The sequence below is a fragment of the Nycticebus coucang genome, chromosome 22, assembly GCF_027406575.1.
Source record: "Nycticebus coucang isolate mNycCou1 chromosome 22, mNycCou1.pri, whole genome shotgun sequence".
NCBI lineage: Eukaryota > Metazoa > Chordata > Mammalia > Primates > Lorisidae > Nycticebus > Nycticebus coucang.
Genome location: NC_069801.1, coordinates 34495394 through 34518494, shown reverse-complemented (window position 1 = coordinate 34518494; position 23101 = coordinate 34495394). Strand labels below are relative to the sequence as shown.

General features: G+C 53.5%; 1 protein-coding gene across 2 annotated transcripts in view; it reads right to left on the bottom strand.

Moving 5' to 3' along the window:
- Positions 1-1005: 1005 nt before the first annotated feature.
- The window catches only part of KCNQ4 (potassium voltage-gated channel subfamily Q member 4), a 56088-nt gene continuing 33992 nt past the window's right edge, over positions 1006-23101 (bottom strand). Inside the window, exons 5-14 of one of the 2 annotated variants that reach the window (XM_053576266.1) lie at positions 22508-22633; positions 22005-22115; positions 21743-21838; positions 19324-19412; positions 17087-17248; positions 10235-10455; positions 8502-8601; positions 6698-6829; positions 3718-3847; positions 1006-3151 (exon numbers count right to left, since the gene is read on the bottom strand). In XM_053576266.1, the coding sequence (XP_053432241.1) occupies positions 2939-3151; positions 3718-3847; positions 6698-6829; positions 8502-8601; positions 10235-10455; positions 17087-17248; positions 19324-19412; positions 21743-21838; positions 22005-22115; positions 22508-22633 (1380 nt within the window). In that variant the 3' untranslated portion in view covers positions 1006-2938. The remainder of the gene's footprint in view (positions 3152-3717; positions 3848-6697; positions 6830-8501; positions 8602-10234; positions 10456-17086; positions 17249-19323; positions 19413-21742; positions 21839-22004; positions 22116-22507; positions 22634-23101) is intronic. The other variant, XM_053576267.1, reaches the window with a different exon arrangement.

Sequence of the window (23101 nt, the reverse complement as noted above, 5' to 3'; positions counted from 1 at the left end):
GAGCTGTGATGCCATGGCACTCTACCCAGGGCGACAGCTTGAGGCTCTGTCTCGAAAAAAAAAAAAAAGAATGTGGAAACTACTGTTAATCATACAGAGGTTAAAATATGGGCAAATTGATGTGTATGAATACTATGTGTCCAAAGAGTGGTCTGTGATGGTCATTAAACTGTCTTCTTTCAGTTCCAAGAGCAGCCTTCTAACTCTGATACTTGGCCCCAGACTCTGCAAACCACATCCCACATCACTCTTCTGTTAGCCTGCCTTGACAGTAAGAGGTATGAGGGGACGTAAGGAAGGCAGAAGTGGAGACTTCCTTCTCCCTTTGCTTTCTATCCTTATCAGCAATAGCCAGGTGGCAACAGCTGATCCCTACCTTCAACATTTTTCCAGCACTCCCAGACAAGCCTTGTCTCCCCTAAGAGGTACTAGCACCAGCCTGAGAACACACCTTCAGATCTCTGAGCCCTGGATCTACAGGGCTCCCCTGTGCAAGCTTGGGGATTCTGATAAGCCCAACCTTTCTTGGGGGCAGGGGGTGTTGTGCCTGTATCCCTGCAGCTCTTGGAGAGTAGCTGCTTCCTATAGTCATTCTCTCAAGGTTATCTCAGTGTTCTCTTTTTGTTCTTTTTCTTCTTCTACATCAGTGTAGCCCGTTCCCTACAGTAAATTCTCTTTGCTGAAAAAGCCTGTGGTGTTTCTGTTTCCCTGACTGAACCCTACCAATATAAACTATTAGAAACATAGTTTGAACTTTTCACTGTTCATCGTGACAGATCAGGCCGCTGTGAAAGGGAGGCTGCTAGGAAACAGAGCTTGACACAGTCAAGCACCTAGATACAGCCGTGCATGAAGCCACATCTATCCCCCCAACTTTTTAGTTCTGCGGGCCAAATTTTGATTCAACTACTTTGGATTGGGTTTTTGTCGTTCACGGATCTTGTCCCCACCCTTAAACCAAAAGCCTTATCCCACAGCCACTAAACAAAATCCAGACCAACCACCTCCTACTGAAAACTTTAATGAAACCAATAAGTTAATAAGTTAACAAAGTGAGGTACTTGCATATCCCGAACCGGGTTAGTGGGGGAACCTCGATCACAGAAGGAGAGGGGACTTCTTCCAATGTCTCCTTTGGTTGTAGGGTAATCCCATTCTCCAGCCCCTCTCCATAGCTCTGTCTCTTGGGCGGGGGGTGGGGTGGAAGGGTGGCTCTCTGGGGACAGTGCAGTGCAGTGAAGTGAGCCAGGATAGCTCCATCCAGAGCATGATAGTCACGTGCAGAGGGCATGTTGGGGCAGAGGCTGAGGCACCATGGGGCTGAGCAAGATCCAACCCGAGTCCTGGAGCTGGTGCATGCAGGTCCCCAGTATGAGATGCAAGCAGCTTGGCCTCAGCCACAGAGTTGATATTCGTCCACTACCCCTTACCCTCCCGCTACCTGCATTGGCTTTGCAGAAGAGGAACAAAGGGGTAGGGATAGGAAAGTGGTCTTGGGGACCTGGAGTGGGTGGGGGCTTATGCTGCAATGCAGGGCTGCCAACTGAAGTAAAGAAGTGGGCTATGGAGGAAGAGGAGACAATGCATGTGAAAGCCAGATGCACAGCTAGTACAGCTGATAAATGCATTATTATTCTCTTTGGGAGTTAAAGTGACTAGGAAGGAACAAGCCTGGATAGAACCAGGCCTAAAGTCTCTCCAGTGATGTTCATGCCCCAGGGTCCTAGTTAAGTTGTGCTGTGGGGAAGTGAGGAGGGCCCTTGGGGACAGGCAGAGGCAGCAACTAGGGCTCCTACCTTGACCAGAGAGAAGATGTTCTTGAGGAAGGGGAGCTGGTAAAGCTCTGAGTGGGTCCTGAAGTGACCTGGGGTCACTTAAAGCTCCCTCTCCTGCCCAGATGGAATGGGGGCCTTCTTCCCAGTGGACAATATCCTGCAAGGCCAGTCCAGTGGCACCAGCTATAGAGGCCCAGGAAAAGCTGAATGAGTCTGTGCTCACAACTTCAAGTCTGTATGTGAAGTATGCATCGGTGTGTGATAAGCCTTCTGCATATCTGGAGAAACTAACAGGCCATGTTTGCATGACCATCCATAGAGTACTGTCTGGAAGGTTCAGGGAAAATTCAGAAAATTGTGCTGAAGGTCAAAGGTGTCTGAGTGCCAAGGAGAAGAGTCAACATGGAGCAGGAAGGGGGAGCCCCTGGGAGGTGACACCTGCAAATGGGAAGGCCCAGGCACTGCCCTTGGGAGAGGACAGAGAAACAGGCCCCATGCTGGAAGGGGACAGGTGATAAGCCAAAGAATGGGGATAGGGTTCTGGCCAAGCAGCCTGAGACCAGCTATTGCTGGGGGCCCTCTCCCAATAGGGGAGGGGCAGAGCGACCCCATAGGGGTCCCCAGAGTTGCATATTTAACATTGTTTGCATATATGGTGCTCATCTGCCTTGTGGCAGGATCCTGTGCTTTGTGGGTACCTGTTGGGGGCAACATGGGCCCACCCCCAAGTGGGGTGAGGACTTGGCGGATGGGCTTCCCTGCTCTGTCCAAGGGCGGGCCAGAGACCTCGCCTTGCATAGCTGGAAGCTGGGTCAGGGTCCAGGGCCCCAATACCCCTGCTCCCATTCCTGGAGCAACGCCCATGCCAGGTGGGCCATGTCGGGCCTTGCTGGAGCGGGCAGGGCATTGGACAGCCCAGAGGCCGCGGGACAGCCGCTGCTGCCGCCCTCTGTGCGGTCTGGCATCTCATGCTCCGGAGGCAGGGGCGGGGCGCTGGCGCCCCGCAGCGGGTATGTCGCCCACGCAGGCAGCTCAATACTGCGTGTGGCCTCTCTCCCAGCGAGGGAGCGAGTTCAAGTAGAGAGGAGTCCGGAGGCCTCGGAACGCGAGTACGAGCGCCAGGCCGAGGGGCTGGCCGTGTGCTGCCCAGCCCGAGACGCCCTTCAATCCATGTTGGTGCTGACTGAGCGGGAGATGCTGAGCGTCTGTGCGGAGACCGAGATGTCTTCGTGGTCCACAGGGCTATGGTAGTCAGAGGTGATGTCGGGGTCGAAGAGCGGCACTTGCACGGTGCCCAGGCTGGCCGAGGTGCCGGAGCGCAGGCAGCGGGAATAGAAGCCCAACAGCAGGTCCAGCTTGTGTTCGATGGACTGCACCTGGGGGTGGTACGCGGTCGGGATGCGGGCCAGCCCAGGGAAGGTTTGGGGGGCGGGCCTTGGAGGCAGAGAGCAGCCAGTGGGCGGGGACTGGGTGGGGCTTAAGTGGAACACAGGAGTCCGGACAGAAACCATAGAGCTTGGTGGGAGGGAAGGACGAAACTGGGAAACTGGGAAATAATTCCGGGACAAAATTTAGTTGTAATTGGTTGAGATTGTCCGTGAGATCAAAAGAAGACCGAGAGGCGGTATTAAATAGAGTAGGGGGAAATCGAGAAAGGTTTATCTGAAACAACAGCAGACTAGGGGCGAGTCTGAGCAGACCAGGGCGGGCTTGTTGGGATGGTTTGGCGGGAGTGGGCGGAGCTCCTGGGACGCAGCGCTCGTCCGTGGGGCGGGGCTCATCTGAGAGGCGGGGTTTGGCCGGACAGGGGACTCCCGCGCCTTCCCCGCAGGTGCTCTTGAGCTGGGGCTCTGAGAAGTGCACACTTCTATTGTCTTGTCCCCTTAGCCCTCCAGACCTTCTCGCTCGATGACCATCCCGTGAAACTCCATCCTACACTCACCTGCTTCTCCACCTTAACCACGCGTCCCATCATGCTGATTTCATCCACCACCTCCGTGTCTGAGGGCCCCTTGTCGCTCCTCTCCCGGGATTTCCGGTCCCCGGGCCCTCGACCCACAATTTGGTCCACCCTGTGGGGAAAAGGTAACCATTAAGTGGCCCCGACACACGCCGCCTTTTTTGTAAGTATTTTACGTCCCCTGCTAAAGGGGAAAAACACAGCCTGCACCATTGGGGGCAGTCTAAGGGAGGGCGCCATTGCCCTATCAAATGGAGGTCGAGGTGGTATGGAAGGACGGGCCCCGGCTTCGGCGGGCCTTCACTGGCCAAGCGAAGGCACAAAGTCCTCCAGTGCTTACAGCTCATCCTGGATGAACGCCTACACAAGCATGACAAGGAAAACAACTGCCTGGTGAAGGAGCCGTGGGAAATGGTGGACTGGGAAAAGGTAAGGGAGGACATGTGGGAATGTGAGTTATGAGGGGAATAAGACTGCATCCAGCTGATCTCGCCTTATTTTTCTGCTCTCCTTTTTTTTTGTAGAGACAAGAGTCTCACTTTATGGCCCTCCGTAGAGTGCCATGGCATCACACAGCTCACAGCAACCTCCAACTCCTGGGCTTAAGCGATTCTCTTGCCTCAGCCTCCCAAGTAGCTGGGACTACAGGCGCCCGCCACAACGCCCGGCTATTTTTTTTTTGGTTGCAGTTCAGCTGGGGCTGGGTTTGAACCCGCCCCCCTCGGTATATGGGGCCGGCACCTTACTGACTGAGCCATAGGCGCCGCCCTTTTCTGCTCTCCTTTGTAGCAAACTTGTCTACCCTTTACCTCCAATTCCTCAACTTTCTCTCTTGAACCTACTCCAGTCAGGCTTTTGCCCCCTGTCAAGCTCCTAAATGAACTCACATTGCTAATCTGATGATCAGGTCTCAATTCTCCTTTTACCGGATTTATTAGCAGCACTCAATACATCTGTCCACCCCTTCCTCCTGCAAACACTATCATTTAGATTTCAAAACACCATCCTCTCCCAGTTCTTCTGCTACCTCCTGACCTCTTCCAGTCTCCTCTGCTGGATCCTCCTCTCTCTGGCACAACCTCTAAACATGGCAGGACCCAAGGCTCACTCCCGGGACCTCTTTTCTCTATTTACTCACTCACTGGGTGATGTCTTCAGTTCCTTGATTTCAATTCCACTATACACTGTTGATACCAAACCTCGATCTCCACGCCACACCTCCTCTCCTCTGAACTCCACACTCCTATATATATGTATATATGTGTGTGTGTGTGTATATATATATATATATATATAATTATTATTTTTGCAGTTTCTGGCCGGGGCTGGGTTCGAACCCGCCACCTCCAGCATGTGGGGCCAGTGCCCTACTCCTTTGAGCCACAGGAGTGGCTTTTTTTTACTATGTCACCCTGGGTAGAGTGCTGTAGCATCACAGCTCACAGCAACCTCAAACTCTTGGGCTTAAGCGATTCCCTTAAGCCTCCCCAGTTGCTGGGACTACAGGCGCCTGCCACTACACCTGGCTATTTTTTGGTGTAGTTGTTGTTTGGCAGGCCCAGGCTGGATTCGAACCCGCCAGCTCTGGTGTATGTGGCTGGCACCCTAGCTGATGAGCTAAAGGCGCCGAGCCTCCACACTCCTATAGTACAAGGCCAACACTCCACATGGATGTCTGACAGGCATCACAAACCAGCATACTCCCAACTCTCCTGATCAAAGTCTGCTCCACTTATTGCCTTCTCCTTGTCAATACATGGCAACTGGAGTTTTCCTTTGACTCAAGCCAAAACTCTTGGCTTTATCCTTGAACTCTCTTCTTTCTTACACTCCATAAGAAAACCCTGTCAACTCTACCTATAAAATATACCTAGAATCAGGCTACTTTTCCCCCTTCCCCAGCTCCAACCCTGATCCAAGTGCCCATATCTGGATGTCTAAGTAGGCACCTGCTTCACTTGCTCCCTTAAAGTGTACTCTCAACACAGCACCCAGAGTGAGCCTTCTCAAAGGTAACTCATGTCTTCGCAGCCCTTGGCACAAAGCCCTCCAGTGCATACAGCTCGTCCTGGATGAACACCCATCGCAAGTTCTTTGCATTTGCCGCTCCCTCCAGAAACCCTTCACCTACACAGCCACAGGTCTAGTCCCCTCTTCTTCCATTTTCTCACCTATTTAAAATCACAAACCTCAATACCCTAACCCCTATTTTTCTCCCTAATATTTATTATCACCTGAATTATTCTAGTTTTTCTTACTGATCATCTGTTCTCTTTCTAATACAATGAAATCTCACGTGAAGGCCTGATTCTGTTTTGCTTTTCACCATATCCTTGCTATCAGGCAAGCAGTAAATGCTCAAAGGCTATTTCTTGAGTGAATAATGAATGGAAATGGAAATGGAAGTGAAAATGCCAGCCAGAAGAGGAGAAGGGCAAGGCGTGAGGATTATTCCTTAATGTTGGGCCTAGAGAAGAGATAGGCGAGGATTCTAGATGCAAGAAGTGGGTACCGAGCACAATTTGTTCATGCCCTTGGGAAAAGGGAGGTCAGTAATTATTATTATTATTATTATTATTATTACTTTTGCAGTTTTTGGCCAGGGCTGGGTCTAAACCCGCCAACTCCGGCATATGGGGCCAGGGCCCCATCCCTTTGAGCCACAGGCGCCACCCGGTCAGTAATTATTTTAAGCAGATTATTTGAGGTCCAGGAAACAATCATCCTAAACAAAGCCCCTGAGACGTGCAAGTCAATCGGACTCCTACAGAGGGCTCCCACGAAGGCCCTGAGGCTGGCTGGCAAGTGGTTGTTCAGCCTCCAGCCCAGTGACCTGCACAGAATCTGGCCTCAGCGCACAGAAAGCCCCCACCCCAGCAGCAGGCCCTAGGGGGCGCTCGGGGCTCAGGCCCACAGACCTCCCTGCCCAACTCTACTCCCCCGTTGGGACCCACGCACCCACCGAGTCTGCAGGCTCTTGATCCGACCCAGCATGTCCAGGTGTCCTGCCGAGTACTGCTCAATGACGTCCTTCACGTCATAAGGTCGCAGCGTCTCCTTGAATTTCCTTTTGGCCACCAGGAACTTCAGAATCCTGTTGGGGAGAGGGTCTCAGAAGGAGGAGCCTGTTCCTGCATGGGATTCCTTTGCAGCCCCTTTGCTTCCCCCTTTGTCCAGCACCAGAGCACCTCCTGCTCTTTGGTCAACACAAACAGCCTCTGCAGGTTCCCCAACCTCCCTACGTCCAAGTAGCAGCAACGGGGACATGATGGAAAAGGGTTATCAAGGGGCAAGGGGCACAAATGAGAAGACGGGAGATTAGCCTCAGGATGGACTTTGAAGAGCCCTGGATCCCTGGACATGTGTGTGGGTGTCATTTACTCTGCTCTGGCATAACCACTCTACCAGCCTGTGCAGAGAATGCCCTCCAGGGGACAGCCTAAGTTGGAAGAGGGGCAGTTGGGTGGACACAGGGGACAACTTTGAACAATTCAGGAGGTGGAACTAAAAGGCTTCCTAATCTGAGTCAAGGGTGACTCCCATGGCTTGGGCAACAGGGTGGGCAGTGGTGCTGCTACTTGAAATGGAAACCCAGGAGGAAGAGCAGGTTTGGGGCATGCTGAGTATAAGGGGTCTGTGAGGTGGCCAAGGAGAGCTGACCTAGGTCACATGGCAGCTCTGGCGCTGTGTTCCAGATGCTAGTCACATGCAGGGGAGAAACAGGATGTGTGAAAATAGGGTGAGAAGAGGCCTCAGACTTCAGGGAGAGTAAAGGGGGCACCCAGCTGACTCTGATGTTAAAAGGAACACAGAGAGAAGAGGCTTGTGGCAGGTGCATCAGCCAGAGAAGAGAGGAGGGTCCAGAAGGCTGGGGGTCAAGGGTTAGAGCTGTAGGCTGGAGACAGAGACTAGGCCAGGACTCCAAGCCAAGAAGCATGGAGGCCAGAGTCATCCTAGGCATAGCCAAAGGGTGACTTTGGTCCCTTCTTAATTGTCAAGGCAGGAAGACAGCTATTAAGGCAAGGGCTTTTAAACTTTTTGGACCAAGACCTACGTTAAAAATTATATTTTACATCACAAACTAGTACATAGACACACAGATAACTGAAGTATAAGCTTCATAAATATTACTTACCCTTCATATGAAAGATGAACTCTGATATATATATATATATATATATATATTTTTTTTTTTTTTTTTTAAACACTGGTCAGGGCTCAGTAAATTGATTTCAATCTCAACTAGTGGTTTGAAAAGCACTGCTCTAGAAGTCCTGGAGGGAACAATTGAGGCCAAGATGTTCAAGGAGAGAAAGTTTGAAACACAAAGACAAAAGGGTGAGACTGAGACAGAGATGCAGGGGGAAAGGGCACAAGACAGGGGCCACTGAAGAGTCAGGCAGATGCTCACACGCGGCTAGGGAGAGAGAAAGAAGAGAGCCTGACACAGGCAAGAGCTAGAGAGAGGAGAGAGAGGAAGCGGGGAGGCAGAGAAAGGGGTGACTGGCAGGACACTGGGCATGTGAGGAAAGGGACTATGATGGGCAGCTGTTCCTACCATCCCGCCGGAGCCAAGCCCTCTAGACATGATGAGTCGGAATAAACCCTCCTGGGAGCCAGATGCCACCTCCCCACCCCACCTGCACTCTAGGTGGGCAGCAGCTGGCACTCTGGGAGCAGGCCAGGCATGGCCACAGGGCAGGCCTAGATGGGGAACAGCAATGGTGGCAGACGGACGGGGTGCTCACCCCAGGCCTCGGTCTCACCTGACAGAGCGGATGACCGTCTTCACAGCAGGCATGACATCGTCCACTGTGAGCTCACACTGATAGCTCTTCTCCTCCACTACTTCCTCTGAGGGGCCCTCTGCAAAGACAGGGGCAGCCCCAGTCATCCGCTCTCAAACCCTGCCTCCCGCCAACAGACGCAAACCACCATCAGAGGCATCAATAGGAACACAAGAGGCTGAGAAAGAGCCCAGAATCTTCCTGGGGACAGACCAAGCTCCTGCATCCCTGGTTGCTGCCCCTTACTGCCCAACCCAGGACAGAAAATTCCAGTCTGTTGAGTGTCTATATGCCCCTGTGCCCAGTAAGGGTAAACATCTGTCTGGTGGCAAGTGAGCAGAAACTACTTTAGGGCACATCTGGTCTGGCCTGGGGCAAATATCTATGTCCCACAAAGCCCTGGAGGAAGCCCTGCTGGTCCAACCATGCAGAACAGGGAGCCCCAGAGGAAGGTGGTGTCTCTGCAGGTAACCACCCACACACAGTCTTATACTGCAGCTCAAGGGGCTGGCTCCCATGCCCAGATGTGCAGCTGGGAAACACCTTTAAAATGAGTCCTTCTGCCCTGGATGAGAGAAACAGCTTCACTCAGGCTAGTGCCCTCCGCTGCACAGGGAGGGATGCTATCTTCACCCCACAGGAACAGGGAGCAGGAAATCTGACGGCTTCCAGCACAGGGAAGGGAGGTCCCAGGCAACAGCCATGCCCAGGCATCTGTGGGTCAGCACTACCTAATGATGGTTTGTGGGGTTCTGTAAACTCTGAGTTGTCAGCCAGCAGCGTCTTGAAGGATAACACAGCACAGTGACAGTATGGCTAGGTCCCCTCCCTCTTAGGGTAAAGAGGAATGCTGTCCTCATCTTCCATGTTTGTCCACTCACCTCCACCTTTCCCCACCCAGGGACCCAAAGTATGTCAAAGCTGGGAGAGGTCTTCTGGGGCTCTGTCAAAACAACCCAGGGGTCATTTTCCAGAAGAGGACACTGAGGCACAGAGCACTGGGGAGGGGAGGGAGAATCTTGCCTAAATCACAAGTCTTGAGCAGAGCTGGAACTCACAAAAGTGACTCCACCAGGCCCACAGCTTCATGTCCACAGACTAGACTGGGTGAAGAGGGGTTGGCAGACCTGCTTGAGGACAACAGCTCTGCCACTCATGAGCTGGGGGAATCTCAGTGTCCATGTCTGCAAAGTGGAAATTAAAACAGAACCTACTTCTGGGGTTCTGTTCACTGGGAGAAGTGAATGAGATAATCCAGTGTGGGGAGTACACAGCCAGGGCTTAGCAAGTGGGGCTTCCTGCTCCCTCCAAAGCACATCTGTCATCAGCCAGCTTAGACTGAGCACTTCCTATATTCTCAAAAGTCTTCTGTTCACCTTCCATGGATTGTCTCATTTAAGCTTCACAATAATCCTGTGAAGTAAATACTATTATTGGTCCCATTTTACAGATGAGAAGAATGAGGCCCAGAGAGATTAGGTCACTTGTCCAAGATAAGTGACAGAGCCAGGATTCAAATCCAAGCAGCCTGGCCCAAAATCTTCTGCTCAAAACCCACAACCAAATGCTACCCTCCGTTTGATTCTCAGTCTGATGCCCAAAGATGATCAATTATTTGCAGAGCTGAGACTAAAGCCACATCTTTCTGTCCCCAACCCAGCCTGTCCCCACCCCTGCCACCCTCAGCAGGTCCTGGGCCCCCAGGGGCTCACCCTCAGCAGAAGTTCGGGGTTTGAGTCTCAAAGAGGCCCGGAAGCGAGTACGGTCATTGAAGCTCCAGCTCTTCTGCACCTTGGTGGGGCTGGTGGCCTCACCCACCTGCTCACTGCTCGGGGACATGGGCATCGGCGGAGGTGCCAGGTGCTGCTTCGAAGGACCTGTCCGTCGCTGGGAGCTGCCCATGCGGATGCGGTCTTTGATGCCCATCCGACTGCTGGCAGGGCGGGTTGAGGAGAAAGGCAAGTTAGCTGGAGCTGGGGGCAGTGGTGAGTGGAGACAAAGCTGACTTAGGACCTAGGGGTGACTACTGGGTCTTGATTTCCCCACCAAGGGGAGACTTCCTGGGATGGGAGAAGGGTGTTGTGAGGGGAGCCCTGACTCCTACAAGAAGTTGATGCAGCGTCATTTGGAGCAGTTCCCCTCCTCACCTGTTCCGCCCACCCTTCAGTGCCCAGACACATAGGAGTGCACAGGAGACAGACGTCAGAGTGGACGGAGTAAGAGAAACCCAAGAAGGAGTCAGAGAGACAAGAGGACAGGGGCGTTGGGCCTGGCTCAAGTGGGTAGGCAGAGGGTGGAGGTGGTGACCTCTTCGGGCACCTACAGGCTGCTGAGGGGCGGAGCAGCTCACCTGGACTTGCATGCTGAGGTCGGGCTCCAGTCCTCACTGTGCACAGGGGCAGGCTCTTTGGAGTTGAGGGTGCATGCGTGGGTGTGTGGGTGTTACAAGCATGTGACAGTGTAGGCGCACAGGCACCAGTGTGCATATATATGCTGGCATTTATATATATGTGTCAATTTATATTTTCCTCCACTCCCCACTGCTGCAGCTACCTGACCCTACACTGGTCAGGTTAGGGCTTTAGGACCTGGTACGGCTGTGCAGGCAGTGTACTGCCAAATACAGTCTCCACCTCACAAAGTCTTGCATGCAGTAGGGCCCCAGAGCTATGCAATGCCTTGGCCTGCTGAGGGCCTTGGCCCCATCATTCCACCTGCTGGGCCCACAAGTATAGGGGGCTGGATAGGCCTGGTACCTGCACTCCTAGGGAGGGTCTGTATTTGATAACCTGTTCTTCTGTGGTTTCCCCTGCCTGAGCTCTGACCATCTGCATTGATGTCCTGCCTGTGAGGTCTGGGATTCCCCACCCTTGAAGATCTATCCCCTGTACTGCCTACTGAACTCCAAGCTCAATAGCACTACACATGTCCGTGTGCATGTGAACACACATGTACATGTCTGCACACTCTTGGATTTCCCTTCCCACATCCAACCCTCCACCACATCCCTGAACCCTGGAGGAAGACAGGTGAGGGGAGGCCTCAGGTTTCCTAGGACAGGCCCCAGTTAACCATAACCTGGTACAGTAACTGTGTCCAAGAGGTTCAAGAAATATGTTATCACTGTTTAGGTAGGACCTATGCAAACATCCTCCATCCCATTCCCTGTGGTGTCATTGCTGGCTCCCCTGCTGTGGTTTGCCACGGGAGGCCCCCCAGAAGACAGGGGCTGGGACTGAGGGGGATCCCCATCAGCTCTACCTTAGGAGAGCCCCAGCCAGCCTCAGAGGAGGCCTGAAGTGGGGGGAGGGAATGGGAGAGGAGACTGTGTTACCTATTCTTAGGGACTTCCAGATCAAGGGTCAAGCAGAGAAGAGGTTCTGGTTTCGGTGCTAGGTGGGAGCTGGGGTCCCCCATACCTAGGGCATGGGTTAGGGAGCCAAGGTTCTCAGGTAAAGGAGATCTCGAAACCAGGGGCACCTTCGGAAAGGTGGCCAGAACTTAGGGCCATCCTTGGGGTGGGGGGGGTCTCTGCCCAGAAGGGAGAGGTTTATAGGTCAAGGATGGGGGCTCTGAGGGTATTAGAAGGAAAGTTCAGGGATGGCTGTTGAAATCCAGCATGCTCTTTGCTGGTCCAGAATCCCATCAATACACGCCAAAGATTCCAAAGTTTGAGTTTGGCTCTCCCAAACTTTCCTCTGCAGAGCCATTCCTCTGGGCTCTCCTCATGCCAGCAAGCACCCTCTCCTCACCCAGCCCGTGCAACCCCTCCCCCTGTCCTCCACTTCTCCAAGGGGGAGAGGAAGAGAGGAAAGTGGAGAAGGCCCTGACTCTTCAGCCAAGGGCTTGGAACTCTGCATCGCTGTGCCCAGCACATAAGGCTCCAATCACGTTCTGGAGAAGGGGATGACCTCCCCATCACAAGAAGTATACAAGCAAGGCTGAGCCTACATTCAGCAGGCCTTTTGAAGGAAGGGATTTGGGGGCTTGCACTAGAGGCCTTGAAAGGTCCCTTTCCTGCTCTGATTCTGTGATGGTTGGGGGAGGCTCTGGCCTGGTTTGTGAGGTTCTGTAATTTTCCAACCAGAGACCATGGATTCCTATGTAATGCAAAGCGGCACTGTTTTCCCTGGAGTGGCCCTGAAGTCTAGCTTCTTGGGCAGGGCCCAGAAAATGGCTCACATCAGCCTTTCTGAGCCTAAAAGTACAAAGAAAAATGGAAAGAAACCTGGCACACGGGGTCCTGCCTGGCTGCCTAGGCTCTGTCACTTCTCTCAGCCACTGCGTGTGGTGGGCTCCATCTTTACCATATCTAGTTTATAAATGTAGCAAGAGGTGAAGCATCTTGCCCAAAGTCACAGGGCTCCTACGGGATAGAGAAAGGACTGGAGGTCCCTGACTTCAGGGACTGTGTCCTTTTTCTGGGACAAGCAATCAGGATAGAGTTTACAGCAGTGAGTCTCCACTGGGGGTGATTCTCCTCCATTAGGGGACATTTGACAATGCCTGAGACATCTGTGGTTGTCACATGGAAGGGTGGTCCTGGCATCCAGTACATAGAGCCCATGGATACTGCTAAACATCCACCACGCATGAAATAACTTGGATGGCACTGGTGCCAAGATTGAGAAACTCTGGTCTAAGACTCTGTTGGTGCCTGGGAGAGGAATGTGGTGGGCTTGGCTGTGGCTGTCCTGTGGGAGAGAACAGGCTCTGGCTGCCCTGCCCACCCAATCCCTGTACTCACCTCCACAATGAAATTCTTTAGGGACTCATCATCTGCTGGCCATAGGCCAAGCTCTTGGGAAACAAAGGCAGCCTACTATTCCTGACCCTGCACACCACCTGGCTCTTCAGGAACTATGGACAGCCAGCCTCTGGCCATGCCTTCCTGTCCATCATGTCCTCCATAGCCAAAGGAGGCATGCAAAGGGGCAGGTCTGACCCAGAGACCCCTCAGCTGAACCCTGTGCTACGTCTCCACTGCCTACAGCCCTTGTTTCCAAGCTACTTTCTAAAGAAAGTAAGATCTTATCTGTCTAACCTACCAAATCAAATGAGGCCAACATTTTTAGGAGCTAGACACAGTTTCCATGGAAGCAGATCCCATTATCATCTGCATTTTACATCTGAGGAAACTGAGGCACAAAGGGGTCAGGTGGTAGCTAGACTATGGTCCAGAACCCACGTTGTTCAGCAGAAGCGCATGTAGACAGCCAGGAGCTCTTACTCATCTCCTAGGTCTGGGTCCACCAACCCACAGGGTTCCAGAGGCACCTTTAGGAAACCAGGACCCCGAGATCCCAGGCTGCCAGGCATGCCAACAGGAAGAAGCTCACACTGGGCATTTGGGTTCTTCAAAATCCAGCTCTGCCTCTCAGCTCAGCTCACACTAGGCTGCTGATTTTTCCCATGCTGTGCTCGCCACAGCCTGGAGTGCCCTCCCTGACACCACTCCTTTTGGGCTTCCTCTGGGTTTCATGCCTCACTGAGCTCCACACCCCCTGTTTCCTCCTTTTGCTACATTCATAGCACCAAACTGCAATTACTCTTTGTGGCTCTCTAGGGACCATGTTTCATTCATCCCTGTATCCCTAGTGTACAGAGCAGGTACCAAGAAATATACTGGAGATACAGCTAAAAGAGCTGGGGCTCTGGAGTTATCAAATGAGAAGCCAATCCCAGCTCCTCCAGGCATCTGCCAGGTCCCTAGGTGGCCAGCAGGGAGACAGAAAGCTAAATCCAAGGCCTGGCAAAAGTCAGAGTGGGAAGGACCCTCAGAGAGCCTCTAGTTCAACCTGCCCATTCCAAAGATGGGAAACTGAGGTCCAAGAAGGGGAAGAAATTTGGCCATGATCACCCAGGGGAGTCAGCGGCAGAGGCAGCACGCATCCCCACAGTGCCTGCAAGTACCCCTCCTAGCACACCGGGCCTATTCCCCAGCCCTGGCAGAGGCATCCCCAGAAAGGCAAGGGGCTCATCAGGCCCCCGAGGCAGATGGCAGGCGGCAGGCACATGCACCTTGTCCTTGGCCCATCCTGTCCCCCTCTCCAGCCCCCAATCTGGGTGGGGCAAGGAGAAGTGGGGACCAGAGGAGCAGGCGAGGGGGTACCTCGGTCTCCAGCTGGCGTGGATCCGAAAGAAACTCCGTTTATTACTAAACATCTGGCTGGAAAGTCGAGAACAAGACACGAACAGAGGTTAGTGGGAAAGGGAGAGAGGGCAGAGCACGGGGAGCTGCCAGGATGGGGCCGGCCTCCTGTAGCTGGTGGAAGAGAGAAAGACCCCCACCTAAATCATCCTCCAGCCCCATCCCCAGGAAGAAAAGGTTCTCATGTTTTGCATTAGTATGTCCTGGGAGCGTGTTAAATATGCAGAAGCCTATGCCCTTCCTCCAGAGATTCTGATCCTGTGGGCTGGAGAGAAAGAGGTCCAGTATCTGCATGTTGAACAAATGCCCCAAGGGATGCTGATGCAGGTGGTCAGGAGACCATGCTTTGAGAAACTCATTGCAAAACCCTAATGAGGGGAGGCACTTCCCTGGCAATGCCACCCCCCAGGAAGTCCTGCTCCATTAGCTGCACTTCCTATGAAAATGCTTGACCTGGGTCCATCCCCAGCACCACTAGTGCCGTGACCAACCAGGTGTATATATGTGTGTATTTAGGATGGGCATCCTGCCTAGGGTATCCACCCCATAGGGCCAAGACAGCCATATTTTAGGATATGGCCATTTTGCCTGAGCATGGTGATGGGTCTAAAAGTGATGGCTCAGGCCCCTGGGGTCTCTGGAAAGAAAGGACACTCCATCACGACCACCAAGAGTCCCAGACACATAGGCCCTCCAGGGAAGACAGAAACCAGGTTGGGAGTTAGTGCTGATCAAGCCCTTACCAGTATTCTGTCCCTGGTGCTTGGGGGATGCAGGGTGTCTAAGCACCCAGAGAAACAGTGGGGGGTGGGGAGGGCAGTACAGGTGCTGGCTCCATGCTAGCCTCCATTCCCAGTGCCTTCTGATTCAGGCAAGGTGAAACCAGAGTGAACAGAAAGCTACAGAGAGCCCTGGCTCAGGTCCTGGGCAGGGTTGCTGGGATGGCAAAACTTCTCATTTTCTGCCTATACACAATGTTTTGATAAGGATGTGGTTAATAACAAGAACCTTCAGGCAGTGACAGAGAATCAGAGTGGATCCCCACCATGAACTTCTCTCCCAGGAAGCTCCCAGGTTGGCCTGGCTGGCCATATGTCCCCTTCCTCAAGTGCCAGCCTCTCCCTCTCTACCCACTTCCTGTCCAGCCTTGCCCCAAAAGTACCCTCACTGGAGAACAGGGAAGGATGCTGCTCCCTGCATCCTCTGTGCCAGAATTCCTCCCCAGACCTTTCCAGTCCAGATGCTCAGACAACCCAAAGCCCCTCATCAGCCTGAACATCACTAAACTTTCTGCTAGGGCACAGAGGTTCAGACTGACATGGTGACTTCTTTAAAGTACACATAACATCAGGTGGCAGAGGCAAACTCCACCACACCTCCTCCCTCTCATCTCCCAGCCCTTCTTCTGGGCCTGGGACTCAAAATCACACTGAGGCTCGGGGTCCAAACATCCACCTGGCTGGTTCCAGGATGATGTGTGAAGATGAGATAAAACACAGAGTTGGGTAAGGGACCGGGGAGGAACGTGGTGGACTGAACCCTTGACCTTAAAGCTAAACTTCCATAAGAGTAGCCACATGACCATGCCAGAGGTTGATGGGCTTCCCTTATCCAAATATGCCTGAAATTCCTGTTTTTGTGAACATTTGTGGTGGGGGGGAATAGGTTTTTTCTTTGTTCTTCTTTCACGGTGCAAAAGTTCCAGAAAAGACAGGTCAAGGGGACAAGAAGGTTGGGAGCACCAAAAAGACCACAGGAAGGATGAAAAGAGAATCCCGGGAGGCCCCCCTGGGCTCAGCAAAGCTGTGGACAAGGTTCGCACTAGACAAAAGCATTAGTCACTGGTTGAGTTCGCACAGGTCCTGCAGCAGTCTTAGTCACAGAGCTCTCTGTCCAGCTGGCTTCTTGTTTCTGAGTGGCGAGTTCAATGTCCAGCCCCTCCCAGAGCAACATGCCAGGGAGAGGAGTTCCCTGCCCTCATACCCCAGGATGGTGCCCACGATTACCTGAGCCGTAAGCACCTGTGGCCAGCGGCCTCCTCCTCTCTCCAGCTTCCCAGGAGGGATGGGGGTGCAGGGATGAAGAGTGAGGAGACGTGGAAACAGAGAAAGAAAGGACAATGCCATGAATGAAGGAGGTGATGGGAAGGGTGGTGTGGACATCTATCCCACTCAGACCCCTGGAGTCCCAGGTGACAAAAAGGTGAGTCCAGCCTGGCCTCTCCGAAGAGGCCCTCGTCTGTACCTGTCTGGCCCTCTGACAACTACCCAGGCCTCATGACAGGGCCTAGGAGTCCCCAAAACAGGCCCAGACACCCATGTAGCAGCTGGAGCAGGTCTGAGAGAGGATGAGACACAGAATGGAAGAAGAGAAGGAGAAGCAAGAGGAGGTGGCGGCCCCAGGGGGCCCCTACCTTTCCCCAGGGCAGAAGGAGGCGCTGCCTGGCCGGTGGCAGGTGGCAACGGGCGGGTAACGGGAGGGCGCTCCATCGGGTACTGGCGCCCGCCGCACCTCCAGGGGCCGTAGGCCCCCATTGCGGGCCCGTTGCACGTGCTCAAACAAGAGGGCCAGCTCTCTGCAGGAGAGGGCGCCGTCAGCGGCAGGCAGCGTCCTGGCACCACCCTCTCACCCTGTGGGCACTGAGCTCCTGAGCTCAGATCCTGCCTCTCTTGAGGGGCTCACCAGTGCCCCAGGCCAGGGTAGGATGGGAGAGACTGGCCTTCCTCCCTCCCTTTCTACACTCAGCTCCTGGGAAGTCCTCAGGGATGCCAGGCATGTTTGGGAAGGCTGGCACAACTCACAGGCACCTGCACAAGGGAGCAAGTGGGAGCTCAAATCCAGCTTGCTCTGCTTATCAAGCCAGGACATGGAGCTATGACCAGTGGCAGCTTTGAAATCCCACCATCCAGATCTGACTCTGGATTTTAGGGGGAGATTGGGGCTGAAGAGGGAGATTTGAAAGGGTCACCAGCTCAGTTTCCTTCCTCTATGGAATTCACGCCTGCCACTGGGTTCTTGGAGACTGGATTTGGGTAGTTTCTTCCTCTCTAGGCCATTTTTTTTTTTTTTGTGTGGTTTTTGGCCGGGGCTGGGTTTGAACCCACCACCTCCGGCATATGGGACCAGAGCCCTACTCCTTGAGCCACAGGCGCTGCCCACTAGGCCATTTCTTGTTGTCATAAACCAAGGAAGTTATCTCCCCTCTCCCCTGCCTGCCTTCCCATTGTATGGATGGAGTAATTAAGGTCTAGGGAACAGGACACACATGGCCCCAGAATCTCCGCACTAGTCTCTGTTACTCTTACCAGAGGACCCAACCACCTTCCCACCCCCAACTCCTCACACGCATTGTATTTTTAACAAAGCAGCCCCTGCCCACTTCCCAGTGCTGGCCTTAAGTCCTGAAGGCTACTCTGGGGGAAAAAAAGCTGCTTCTAATCTAGGCACTACCCATCTCTGAGGTGGAAGCTTGCCTCTGCCAGGAGAAGAGATGGGCAGGGGGCTAGTGTGATAATGCGAGCCCCTTACCCAGCCCCTTCCCTCCTGCTCCTCTCCTGGAAAGCCCTGGGGGCTGGGAGGAGATGAGGAGGAGGAGCCAGGTCCAGGGGTGAGTGGGCTGCTCTTGGAGAACTAATGAGGTAAAAAAAGGCACCCATAGAAGCGCTGAGCACTTGGCCCAGCCACGCACTTGCTGCCCACCTGCCTGCAGGACTGAGCCAGGTTCCATGGTCTTGATTCCTGCCTGAGGGCCTGGCCAGCCACCTGGCCATACGCACCCTGAGGGTGCTATTAATAATCCCTTGCATGGGCTGGGTGCCTGTAGCTCAGGCCAGCCACATACACCAGAGCTCGTGGGTTCAAATCCAGCCTGGGCCTGCCAAACAACAATGACAACTACAACCAAAAAAAAAAGCCGAGCTAAGTTATGGCAGGTGCCTGTAGTCTCAGCTACTTGGGAGGCTGAGGCAAGAGAATTGCTTAAGCCCAGGAGTTGGGAAGTTGCTGTGAGCTGTGATGTCACAAAACTCTACCCAGGGCAATAGCTTGAGGCTCTGTCTCAAAAAAAATAAAAATAATAATCCCTTGCATGAAGCCACCCCCATTCAGTTTTAGCCCAGCCTAGGCCTGCGGGGCAGACCCACTTCTGGGCCTTGAGGCCGCTGCCTGGCACGGTAAGAGTGAGTATATATTCATACAGAGGGTCGGGTGGGCCCATACACCTAAGTCTAGAACACATGTTCCTGCCTATTTCACACTTTCTCCAACAAGCTACAATGTGCCAGGCCAGTAAGGGCTAACACTGTCTCCCACTCACAACTGAGGGCTGATGAGCTGACTGTACCACTGTCCCAGTTGGCATCACCTATAGGTGAGTATGGAGACTGTTGGCACTTCAGAAACTTGGGCTCAGCTGTGGGGCAGGGCTTTATCAATACCCTATGTCCAGAGTCCACCCCTTCCCTGGGCATAGCAAAGTGGGAGAGAGGACACTCCAGGCTCTGAGTTAGAGAGGATCTGCAAAGCCAGCCCAAGATGCTCCCATGGGGAGCCATTACTCCCTCCCAACTATCCAGGGCTGAGTTTCAGCCACCTGTCCTCAAGGGGCATTACTGCCAGCCCCCACCCCTCCCATCCCCCACCAGGACCTACCTGAAGGATGGGAGGATACTGTCATAGTAATACCAGGTGGCTGTCAGGTAGGCCCGGCTCGTATCGGTGGAATACAAGCGCCAGGCAGCCTGGTGGTATGGGGAACACGGGAGAATGGGGCATCAGTGAGACCTTTTAGCCCCCCCACCAGCCTTTTGCCCCTGAGAGAACCCAATCCTTGGGCCAGCTGAGGGTTACTCAGAGCACAGGCCAGTTCCAATTCCATAGCCAGGGCCAGCCAAGAAATTAAGGCCTAGAGAGAAAGGACTTCTCCAGGGTGACAAAGCAGATCAACATCAAAGCCAGGGGACTCAGAGCACAGGGGTTAAGAGCTGGGGTTTTGTTGTCAGGAAGATGTGGATTTCCAATCACAGCTCTGCCCCTTACTAGTATAGTCAGATTAAGTAAATCTTTAAAACTTCCATTTCTGGCTTGGTGCCGTAAGTGCAGTGGTTACGGCACCAGCCACATACACCAAGGGTGGCGGGTTCGAACCTGGCCTGGGCCAGCTAAACAGCTGCAACAAAAAAATAGCTGGGCATTGTGGTGGGTGCCTGTAGTCCCAGCCACTTGGGAGGCTGAGGCAAGAGAATCACTTAAGCCCAAGAGTTTGAGGTTGCTGTGAGCTGTGATGCAACGGCACCCTACCGAGGGCAACATAGTAAGACTCTGTCTCAAAAAAAAAAAACCACCATTTCTTCACCTATAAGATAGATTTAATATTACTTACCTAATTAGGATGTTGTGAGCATTTAATGGACAATGTGTATGTATCAAGTGACAAGCTCAGTTAATAACAGGTCTTCCTGTTAAATGCTCCTGATTTCTTCCTTATCACATTTGATAAATATCTATTCACTCTGTATTTTATTTATTTTTTTTTTTTTGGCCGGGGCTGGGTTTGAACCCGCCACCTCCGGCATATGGGACCGGCGCCCTACCCCTTGAGCCACAGGCGCCGCCCATACTCTGTATTTTATTAATGTCTATCTCTCCCCCTAGACTGTGTCTGGTCACTGCTGTATCCTCAATGCAAATACAGTGTGTGGTTCATGCAGTGTTGTGCAAACGTCTGGGGAATGAATGTTGCCCAAGTGAATTATTATTACTAATAACTCCACTCCATCTCTCCTAGCTCCTATCACTGCCCACAGGAATACTAAGGACTAAATAGGGCAGGAAAGAGAATCACCAACACTTCAAGCAGGAGAGATGCTTGACAAGAGGAAAAACTGCCCTTCTCCCTCCAGCTAAGGAGAAGAGCCAGGGAAGGGCAGTGAGTGGGGCCCTCAGTGAGAGCAGGAAGGCATGGAAGCTGCCAGGCAGGACAAAGCAGAACTGGGCCTGGGATGCCTCTCTTCTTTGAATGCCTCTTGTCCTTAAGGGGCTGCCACCACTGACCAGCCAGGCATCCTCCCAAGACAGGAATATTTTTACTTCCTGCTTGCCTAGGCCTCTGGCATGGGCTGGGGACCAGCTGCCAGAGCTCTCTCATTAATTATGGGCACCACAATACCAGCTGTCTCTCGGCATGGATGGTGCCAGCTGCCTGCCCCTACAATGCCCCTTGGAAGGCCAGCTCCCAGGGGACAGTGGCCATTGTGTCCCAAGGGACACTCGAAGAAAAAGCTAGGCTGGTGAGCGGAGATAGCAGGAATGGGGAAGAGGGTTCCACCCTGGGGAGAAGAGATAAGGAGGAGCTTAGTCAGGCTAAGGTTTGGAGGCCAGAGGGTGGTGTGCTGGGAAGCAGGCAGGGTGGGCTCTGCCAGTATTCCCTGAGCCATTTGCTGCAAGGAGATCTTTTGTATACACTTCTAAGAAGACAAGGCTTAGTTCCAGGGTCACAAAAAAAATCAGAGCCCTGGCCTCAGGCCACAACCAGTCAGAACACCCCATGACACTGAGGGAAATGAGACCATACCCTCCACTCATCCCTCTGGCTGCTCCTTCTCTCTTCTTGGCCAGCTCACCTTTGCCCTTCCAGCCACTAAATGTTGAATTTACTAAAAGCCCAGCTTGGACCATTTTCTTTTCATTTCTGTGAGTGCTTGTAGAATGAATGAATGACCATGCTAGACATGAAGCAGGCTTACTGAGAGCTGCACAGCTGACCAGTGGCAAAGCCAGCTCTCCTCTGGGGACACAGGACCTCTTGTCCTAGCTCTTGTAGAGTTGGGCAGTGGGACAGCTGTGGCTAGCCTGGAACTGGGCATTTGGTTCAGAGGAAAGTTTCTGACCATCTCATTTAGCATCCCAGCTCTTGTCTATGACTTGGCATGTGACCCCAGAAAAGTCACACCCCCTCTCTGAGCTTCAAAGTGGAGTCACAGTTGGTCTGGGACACATGGGTCAGCATACAGGGCTGAAACACCAGTATGGTCACACAACCTCTTCATAGGGCATCCTGAGCATCTTGTACCTGGATGAGGTTGGCTGCTGGCATCCTCCGCTTCTCAAAGTGCTTCTGCCGGTGCTGCTCCTGGACCTTCAGAGCAAAGCCAGAGCCCAGGATGCCCTGGGGGATAGAGATGGTTGGGGGAATATGGTGGTTGCAACAACAAGAGGCTGCAAGGGTGTCTCCCTCCCTGCCCACTGAGGTGCCCCAAGCTACTCAAGCAAATCTGAGGGGCTGAGCAGGTCCTGCTCCTAGCCCCACCCCCACCCAGCAGAGGGCAACTCACGGCGGGCAGGGCAAAGAAAGAGATGCCCAGTAAGGCGAAGCCAGCAGCCAGGACCCTGCCTAGCCATGTGTGCGGCGTCTTGTCACCATAGCCGATGGTTGTCAGCGTAATCTGGGGACACAAAGAAGTCACCCACAGGACTGGTCATGGGGGCCCTATACAAGAACTTTTGGGGGGCACAGGCTGTTGGGAGCCTGCTCATGAGGGAAAAGGCCCGTGATCATCCATAGGGAGTGGCTACAAGGGGCTGGTTACGGACATAAATGAATTTCCACTCTGAAGTGTTGGACAGCAGAAAGGGGCACAGGTCACAGGGAGCTAAGTGGGAACACAATCAGGTCCACTGGAGCAGGCTGGGGGCCCCCATAGGGGCTGATTTCAGGGGTCCTAGCTCTAGCCAGAGGGCAAGGACAGTCTTGCTCAACCCTGAGTCAGAAGTCACAAAGGGTAGACCTTGGGAACTTCCCAGGCAGAAGAGTAGCCCTGCACAGACCCTCACGCACCGTCCCCCACCAGAGTGAGTCAGCGTAGGAGGAGAAGTCGGCGTTGGCATCCTTCTCAGCCAGGTAGACCAAGAAGGAGGCGAAGATAAGCACCAGGAACCCGATGTACCAGGCGGTGATCAGCTCCTGAGGGGCAAGCAGAGGGGCGTGAAGAAGTGAGGGGCGTCGTGCCCGCCGGAGAGGCAGAAGGCTCCCAGGCTGGAAGAGGATAAAATACTGCGCCCCTCGGAGTTCCCCGGAGGGCCCTAGCGGTGACTCTGACGCTCTTCTTCCTCAGCTCCTCCCTCCCTATCCGCCTTCACAAAACACAAAACCGCCAGGACCCCCCAGGTCAGCCCTTGACCCTCCCCTCCAGGTTCCTGACTCAGTCCTCCACCCTGGACCCACCTTGCCCTGCCCCCCAACCCCCTCTTTCAGATTTCTATCTGGGCGCTCGAGCCCCACTGCAGCTCCCCGCTTCGCAGTGTGAATAATCGGATAGTCGTCCAAACCCGAAGAAACGGGCAAGCCCCGCCTCCTAGCCTAGTCCCGGCTCCTAGGCCCCGCCCCAACTAGGCCCCCGACCCCTGGCCGGAGATAGCCGCCTCAGGCCTT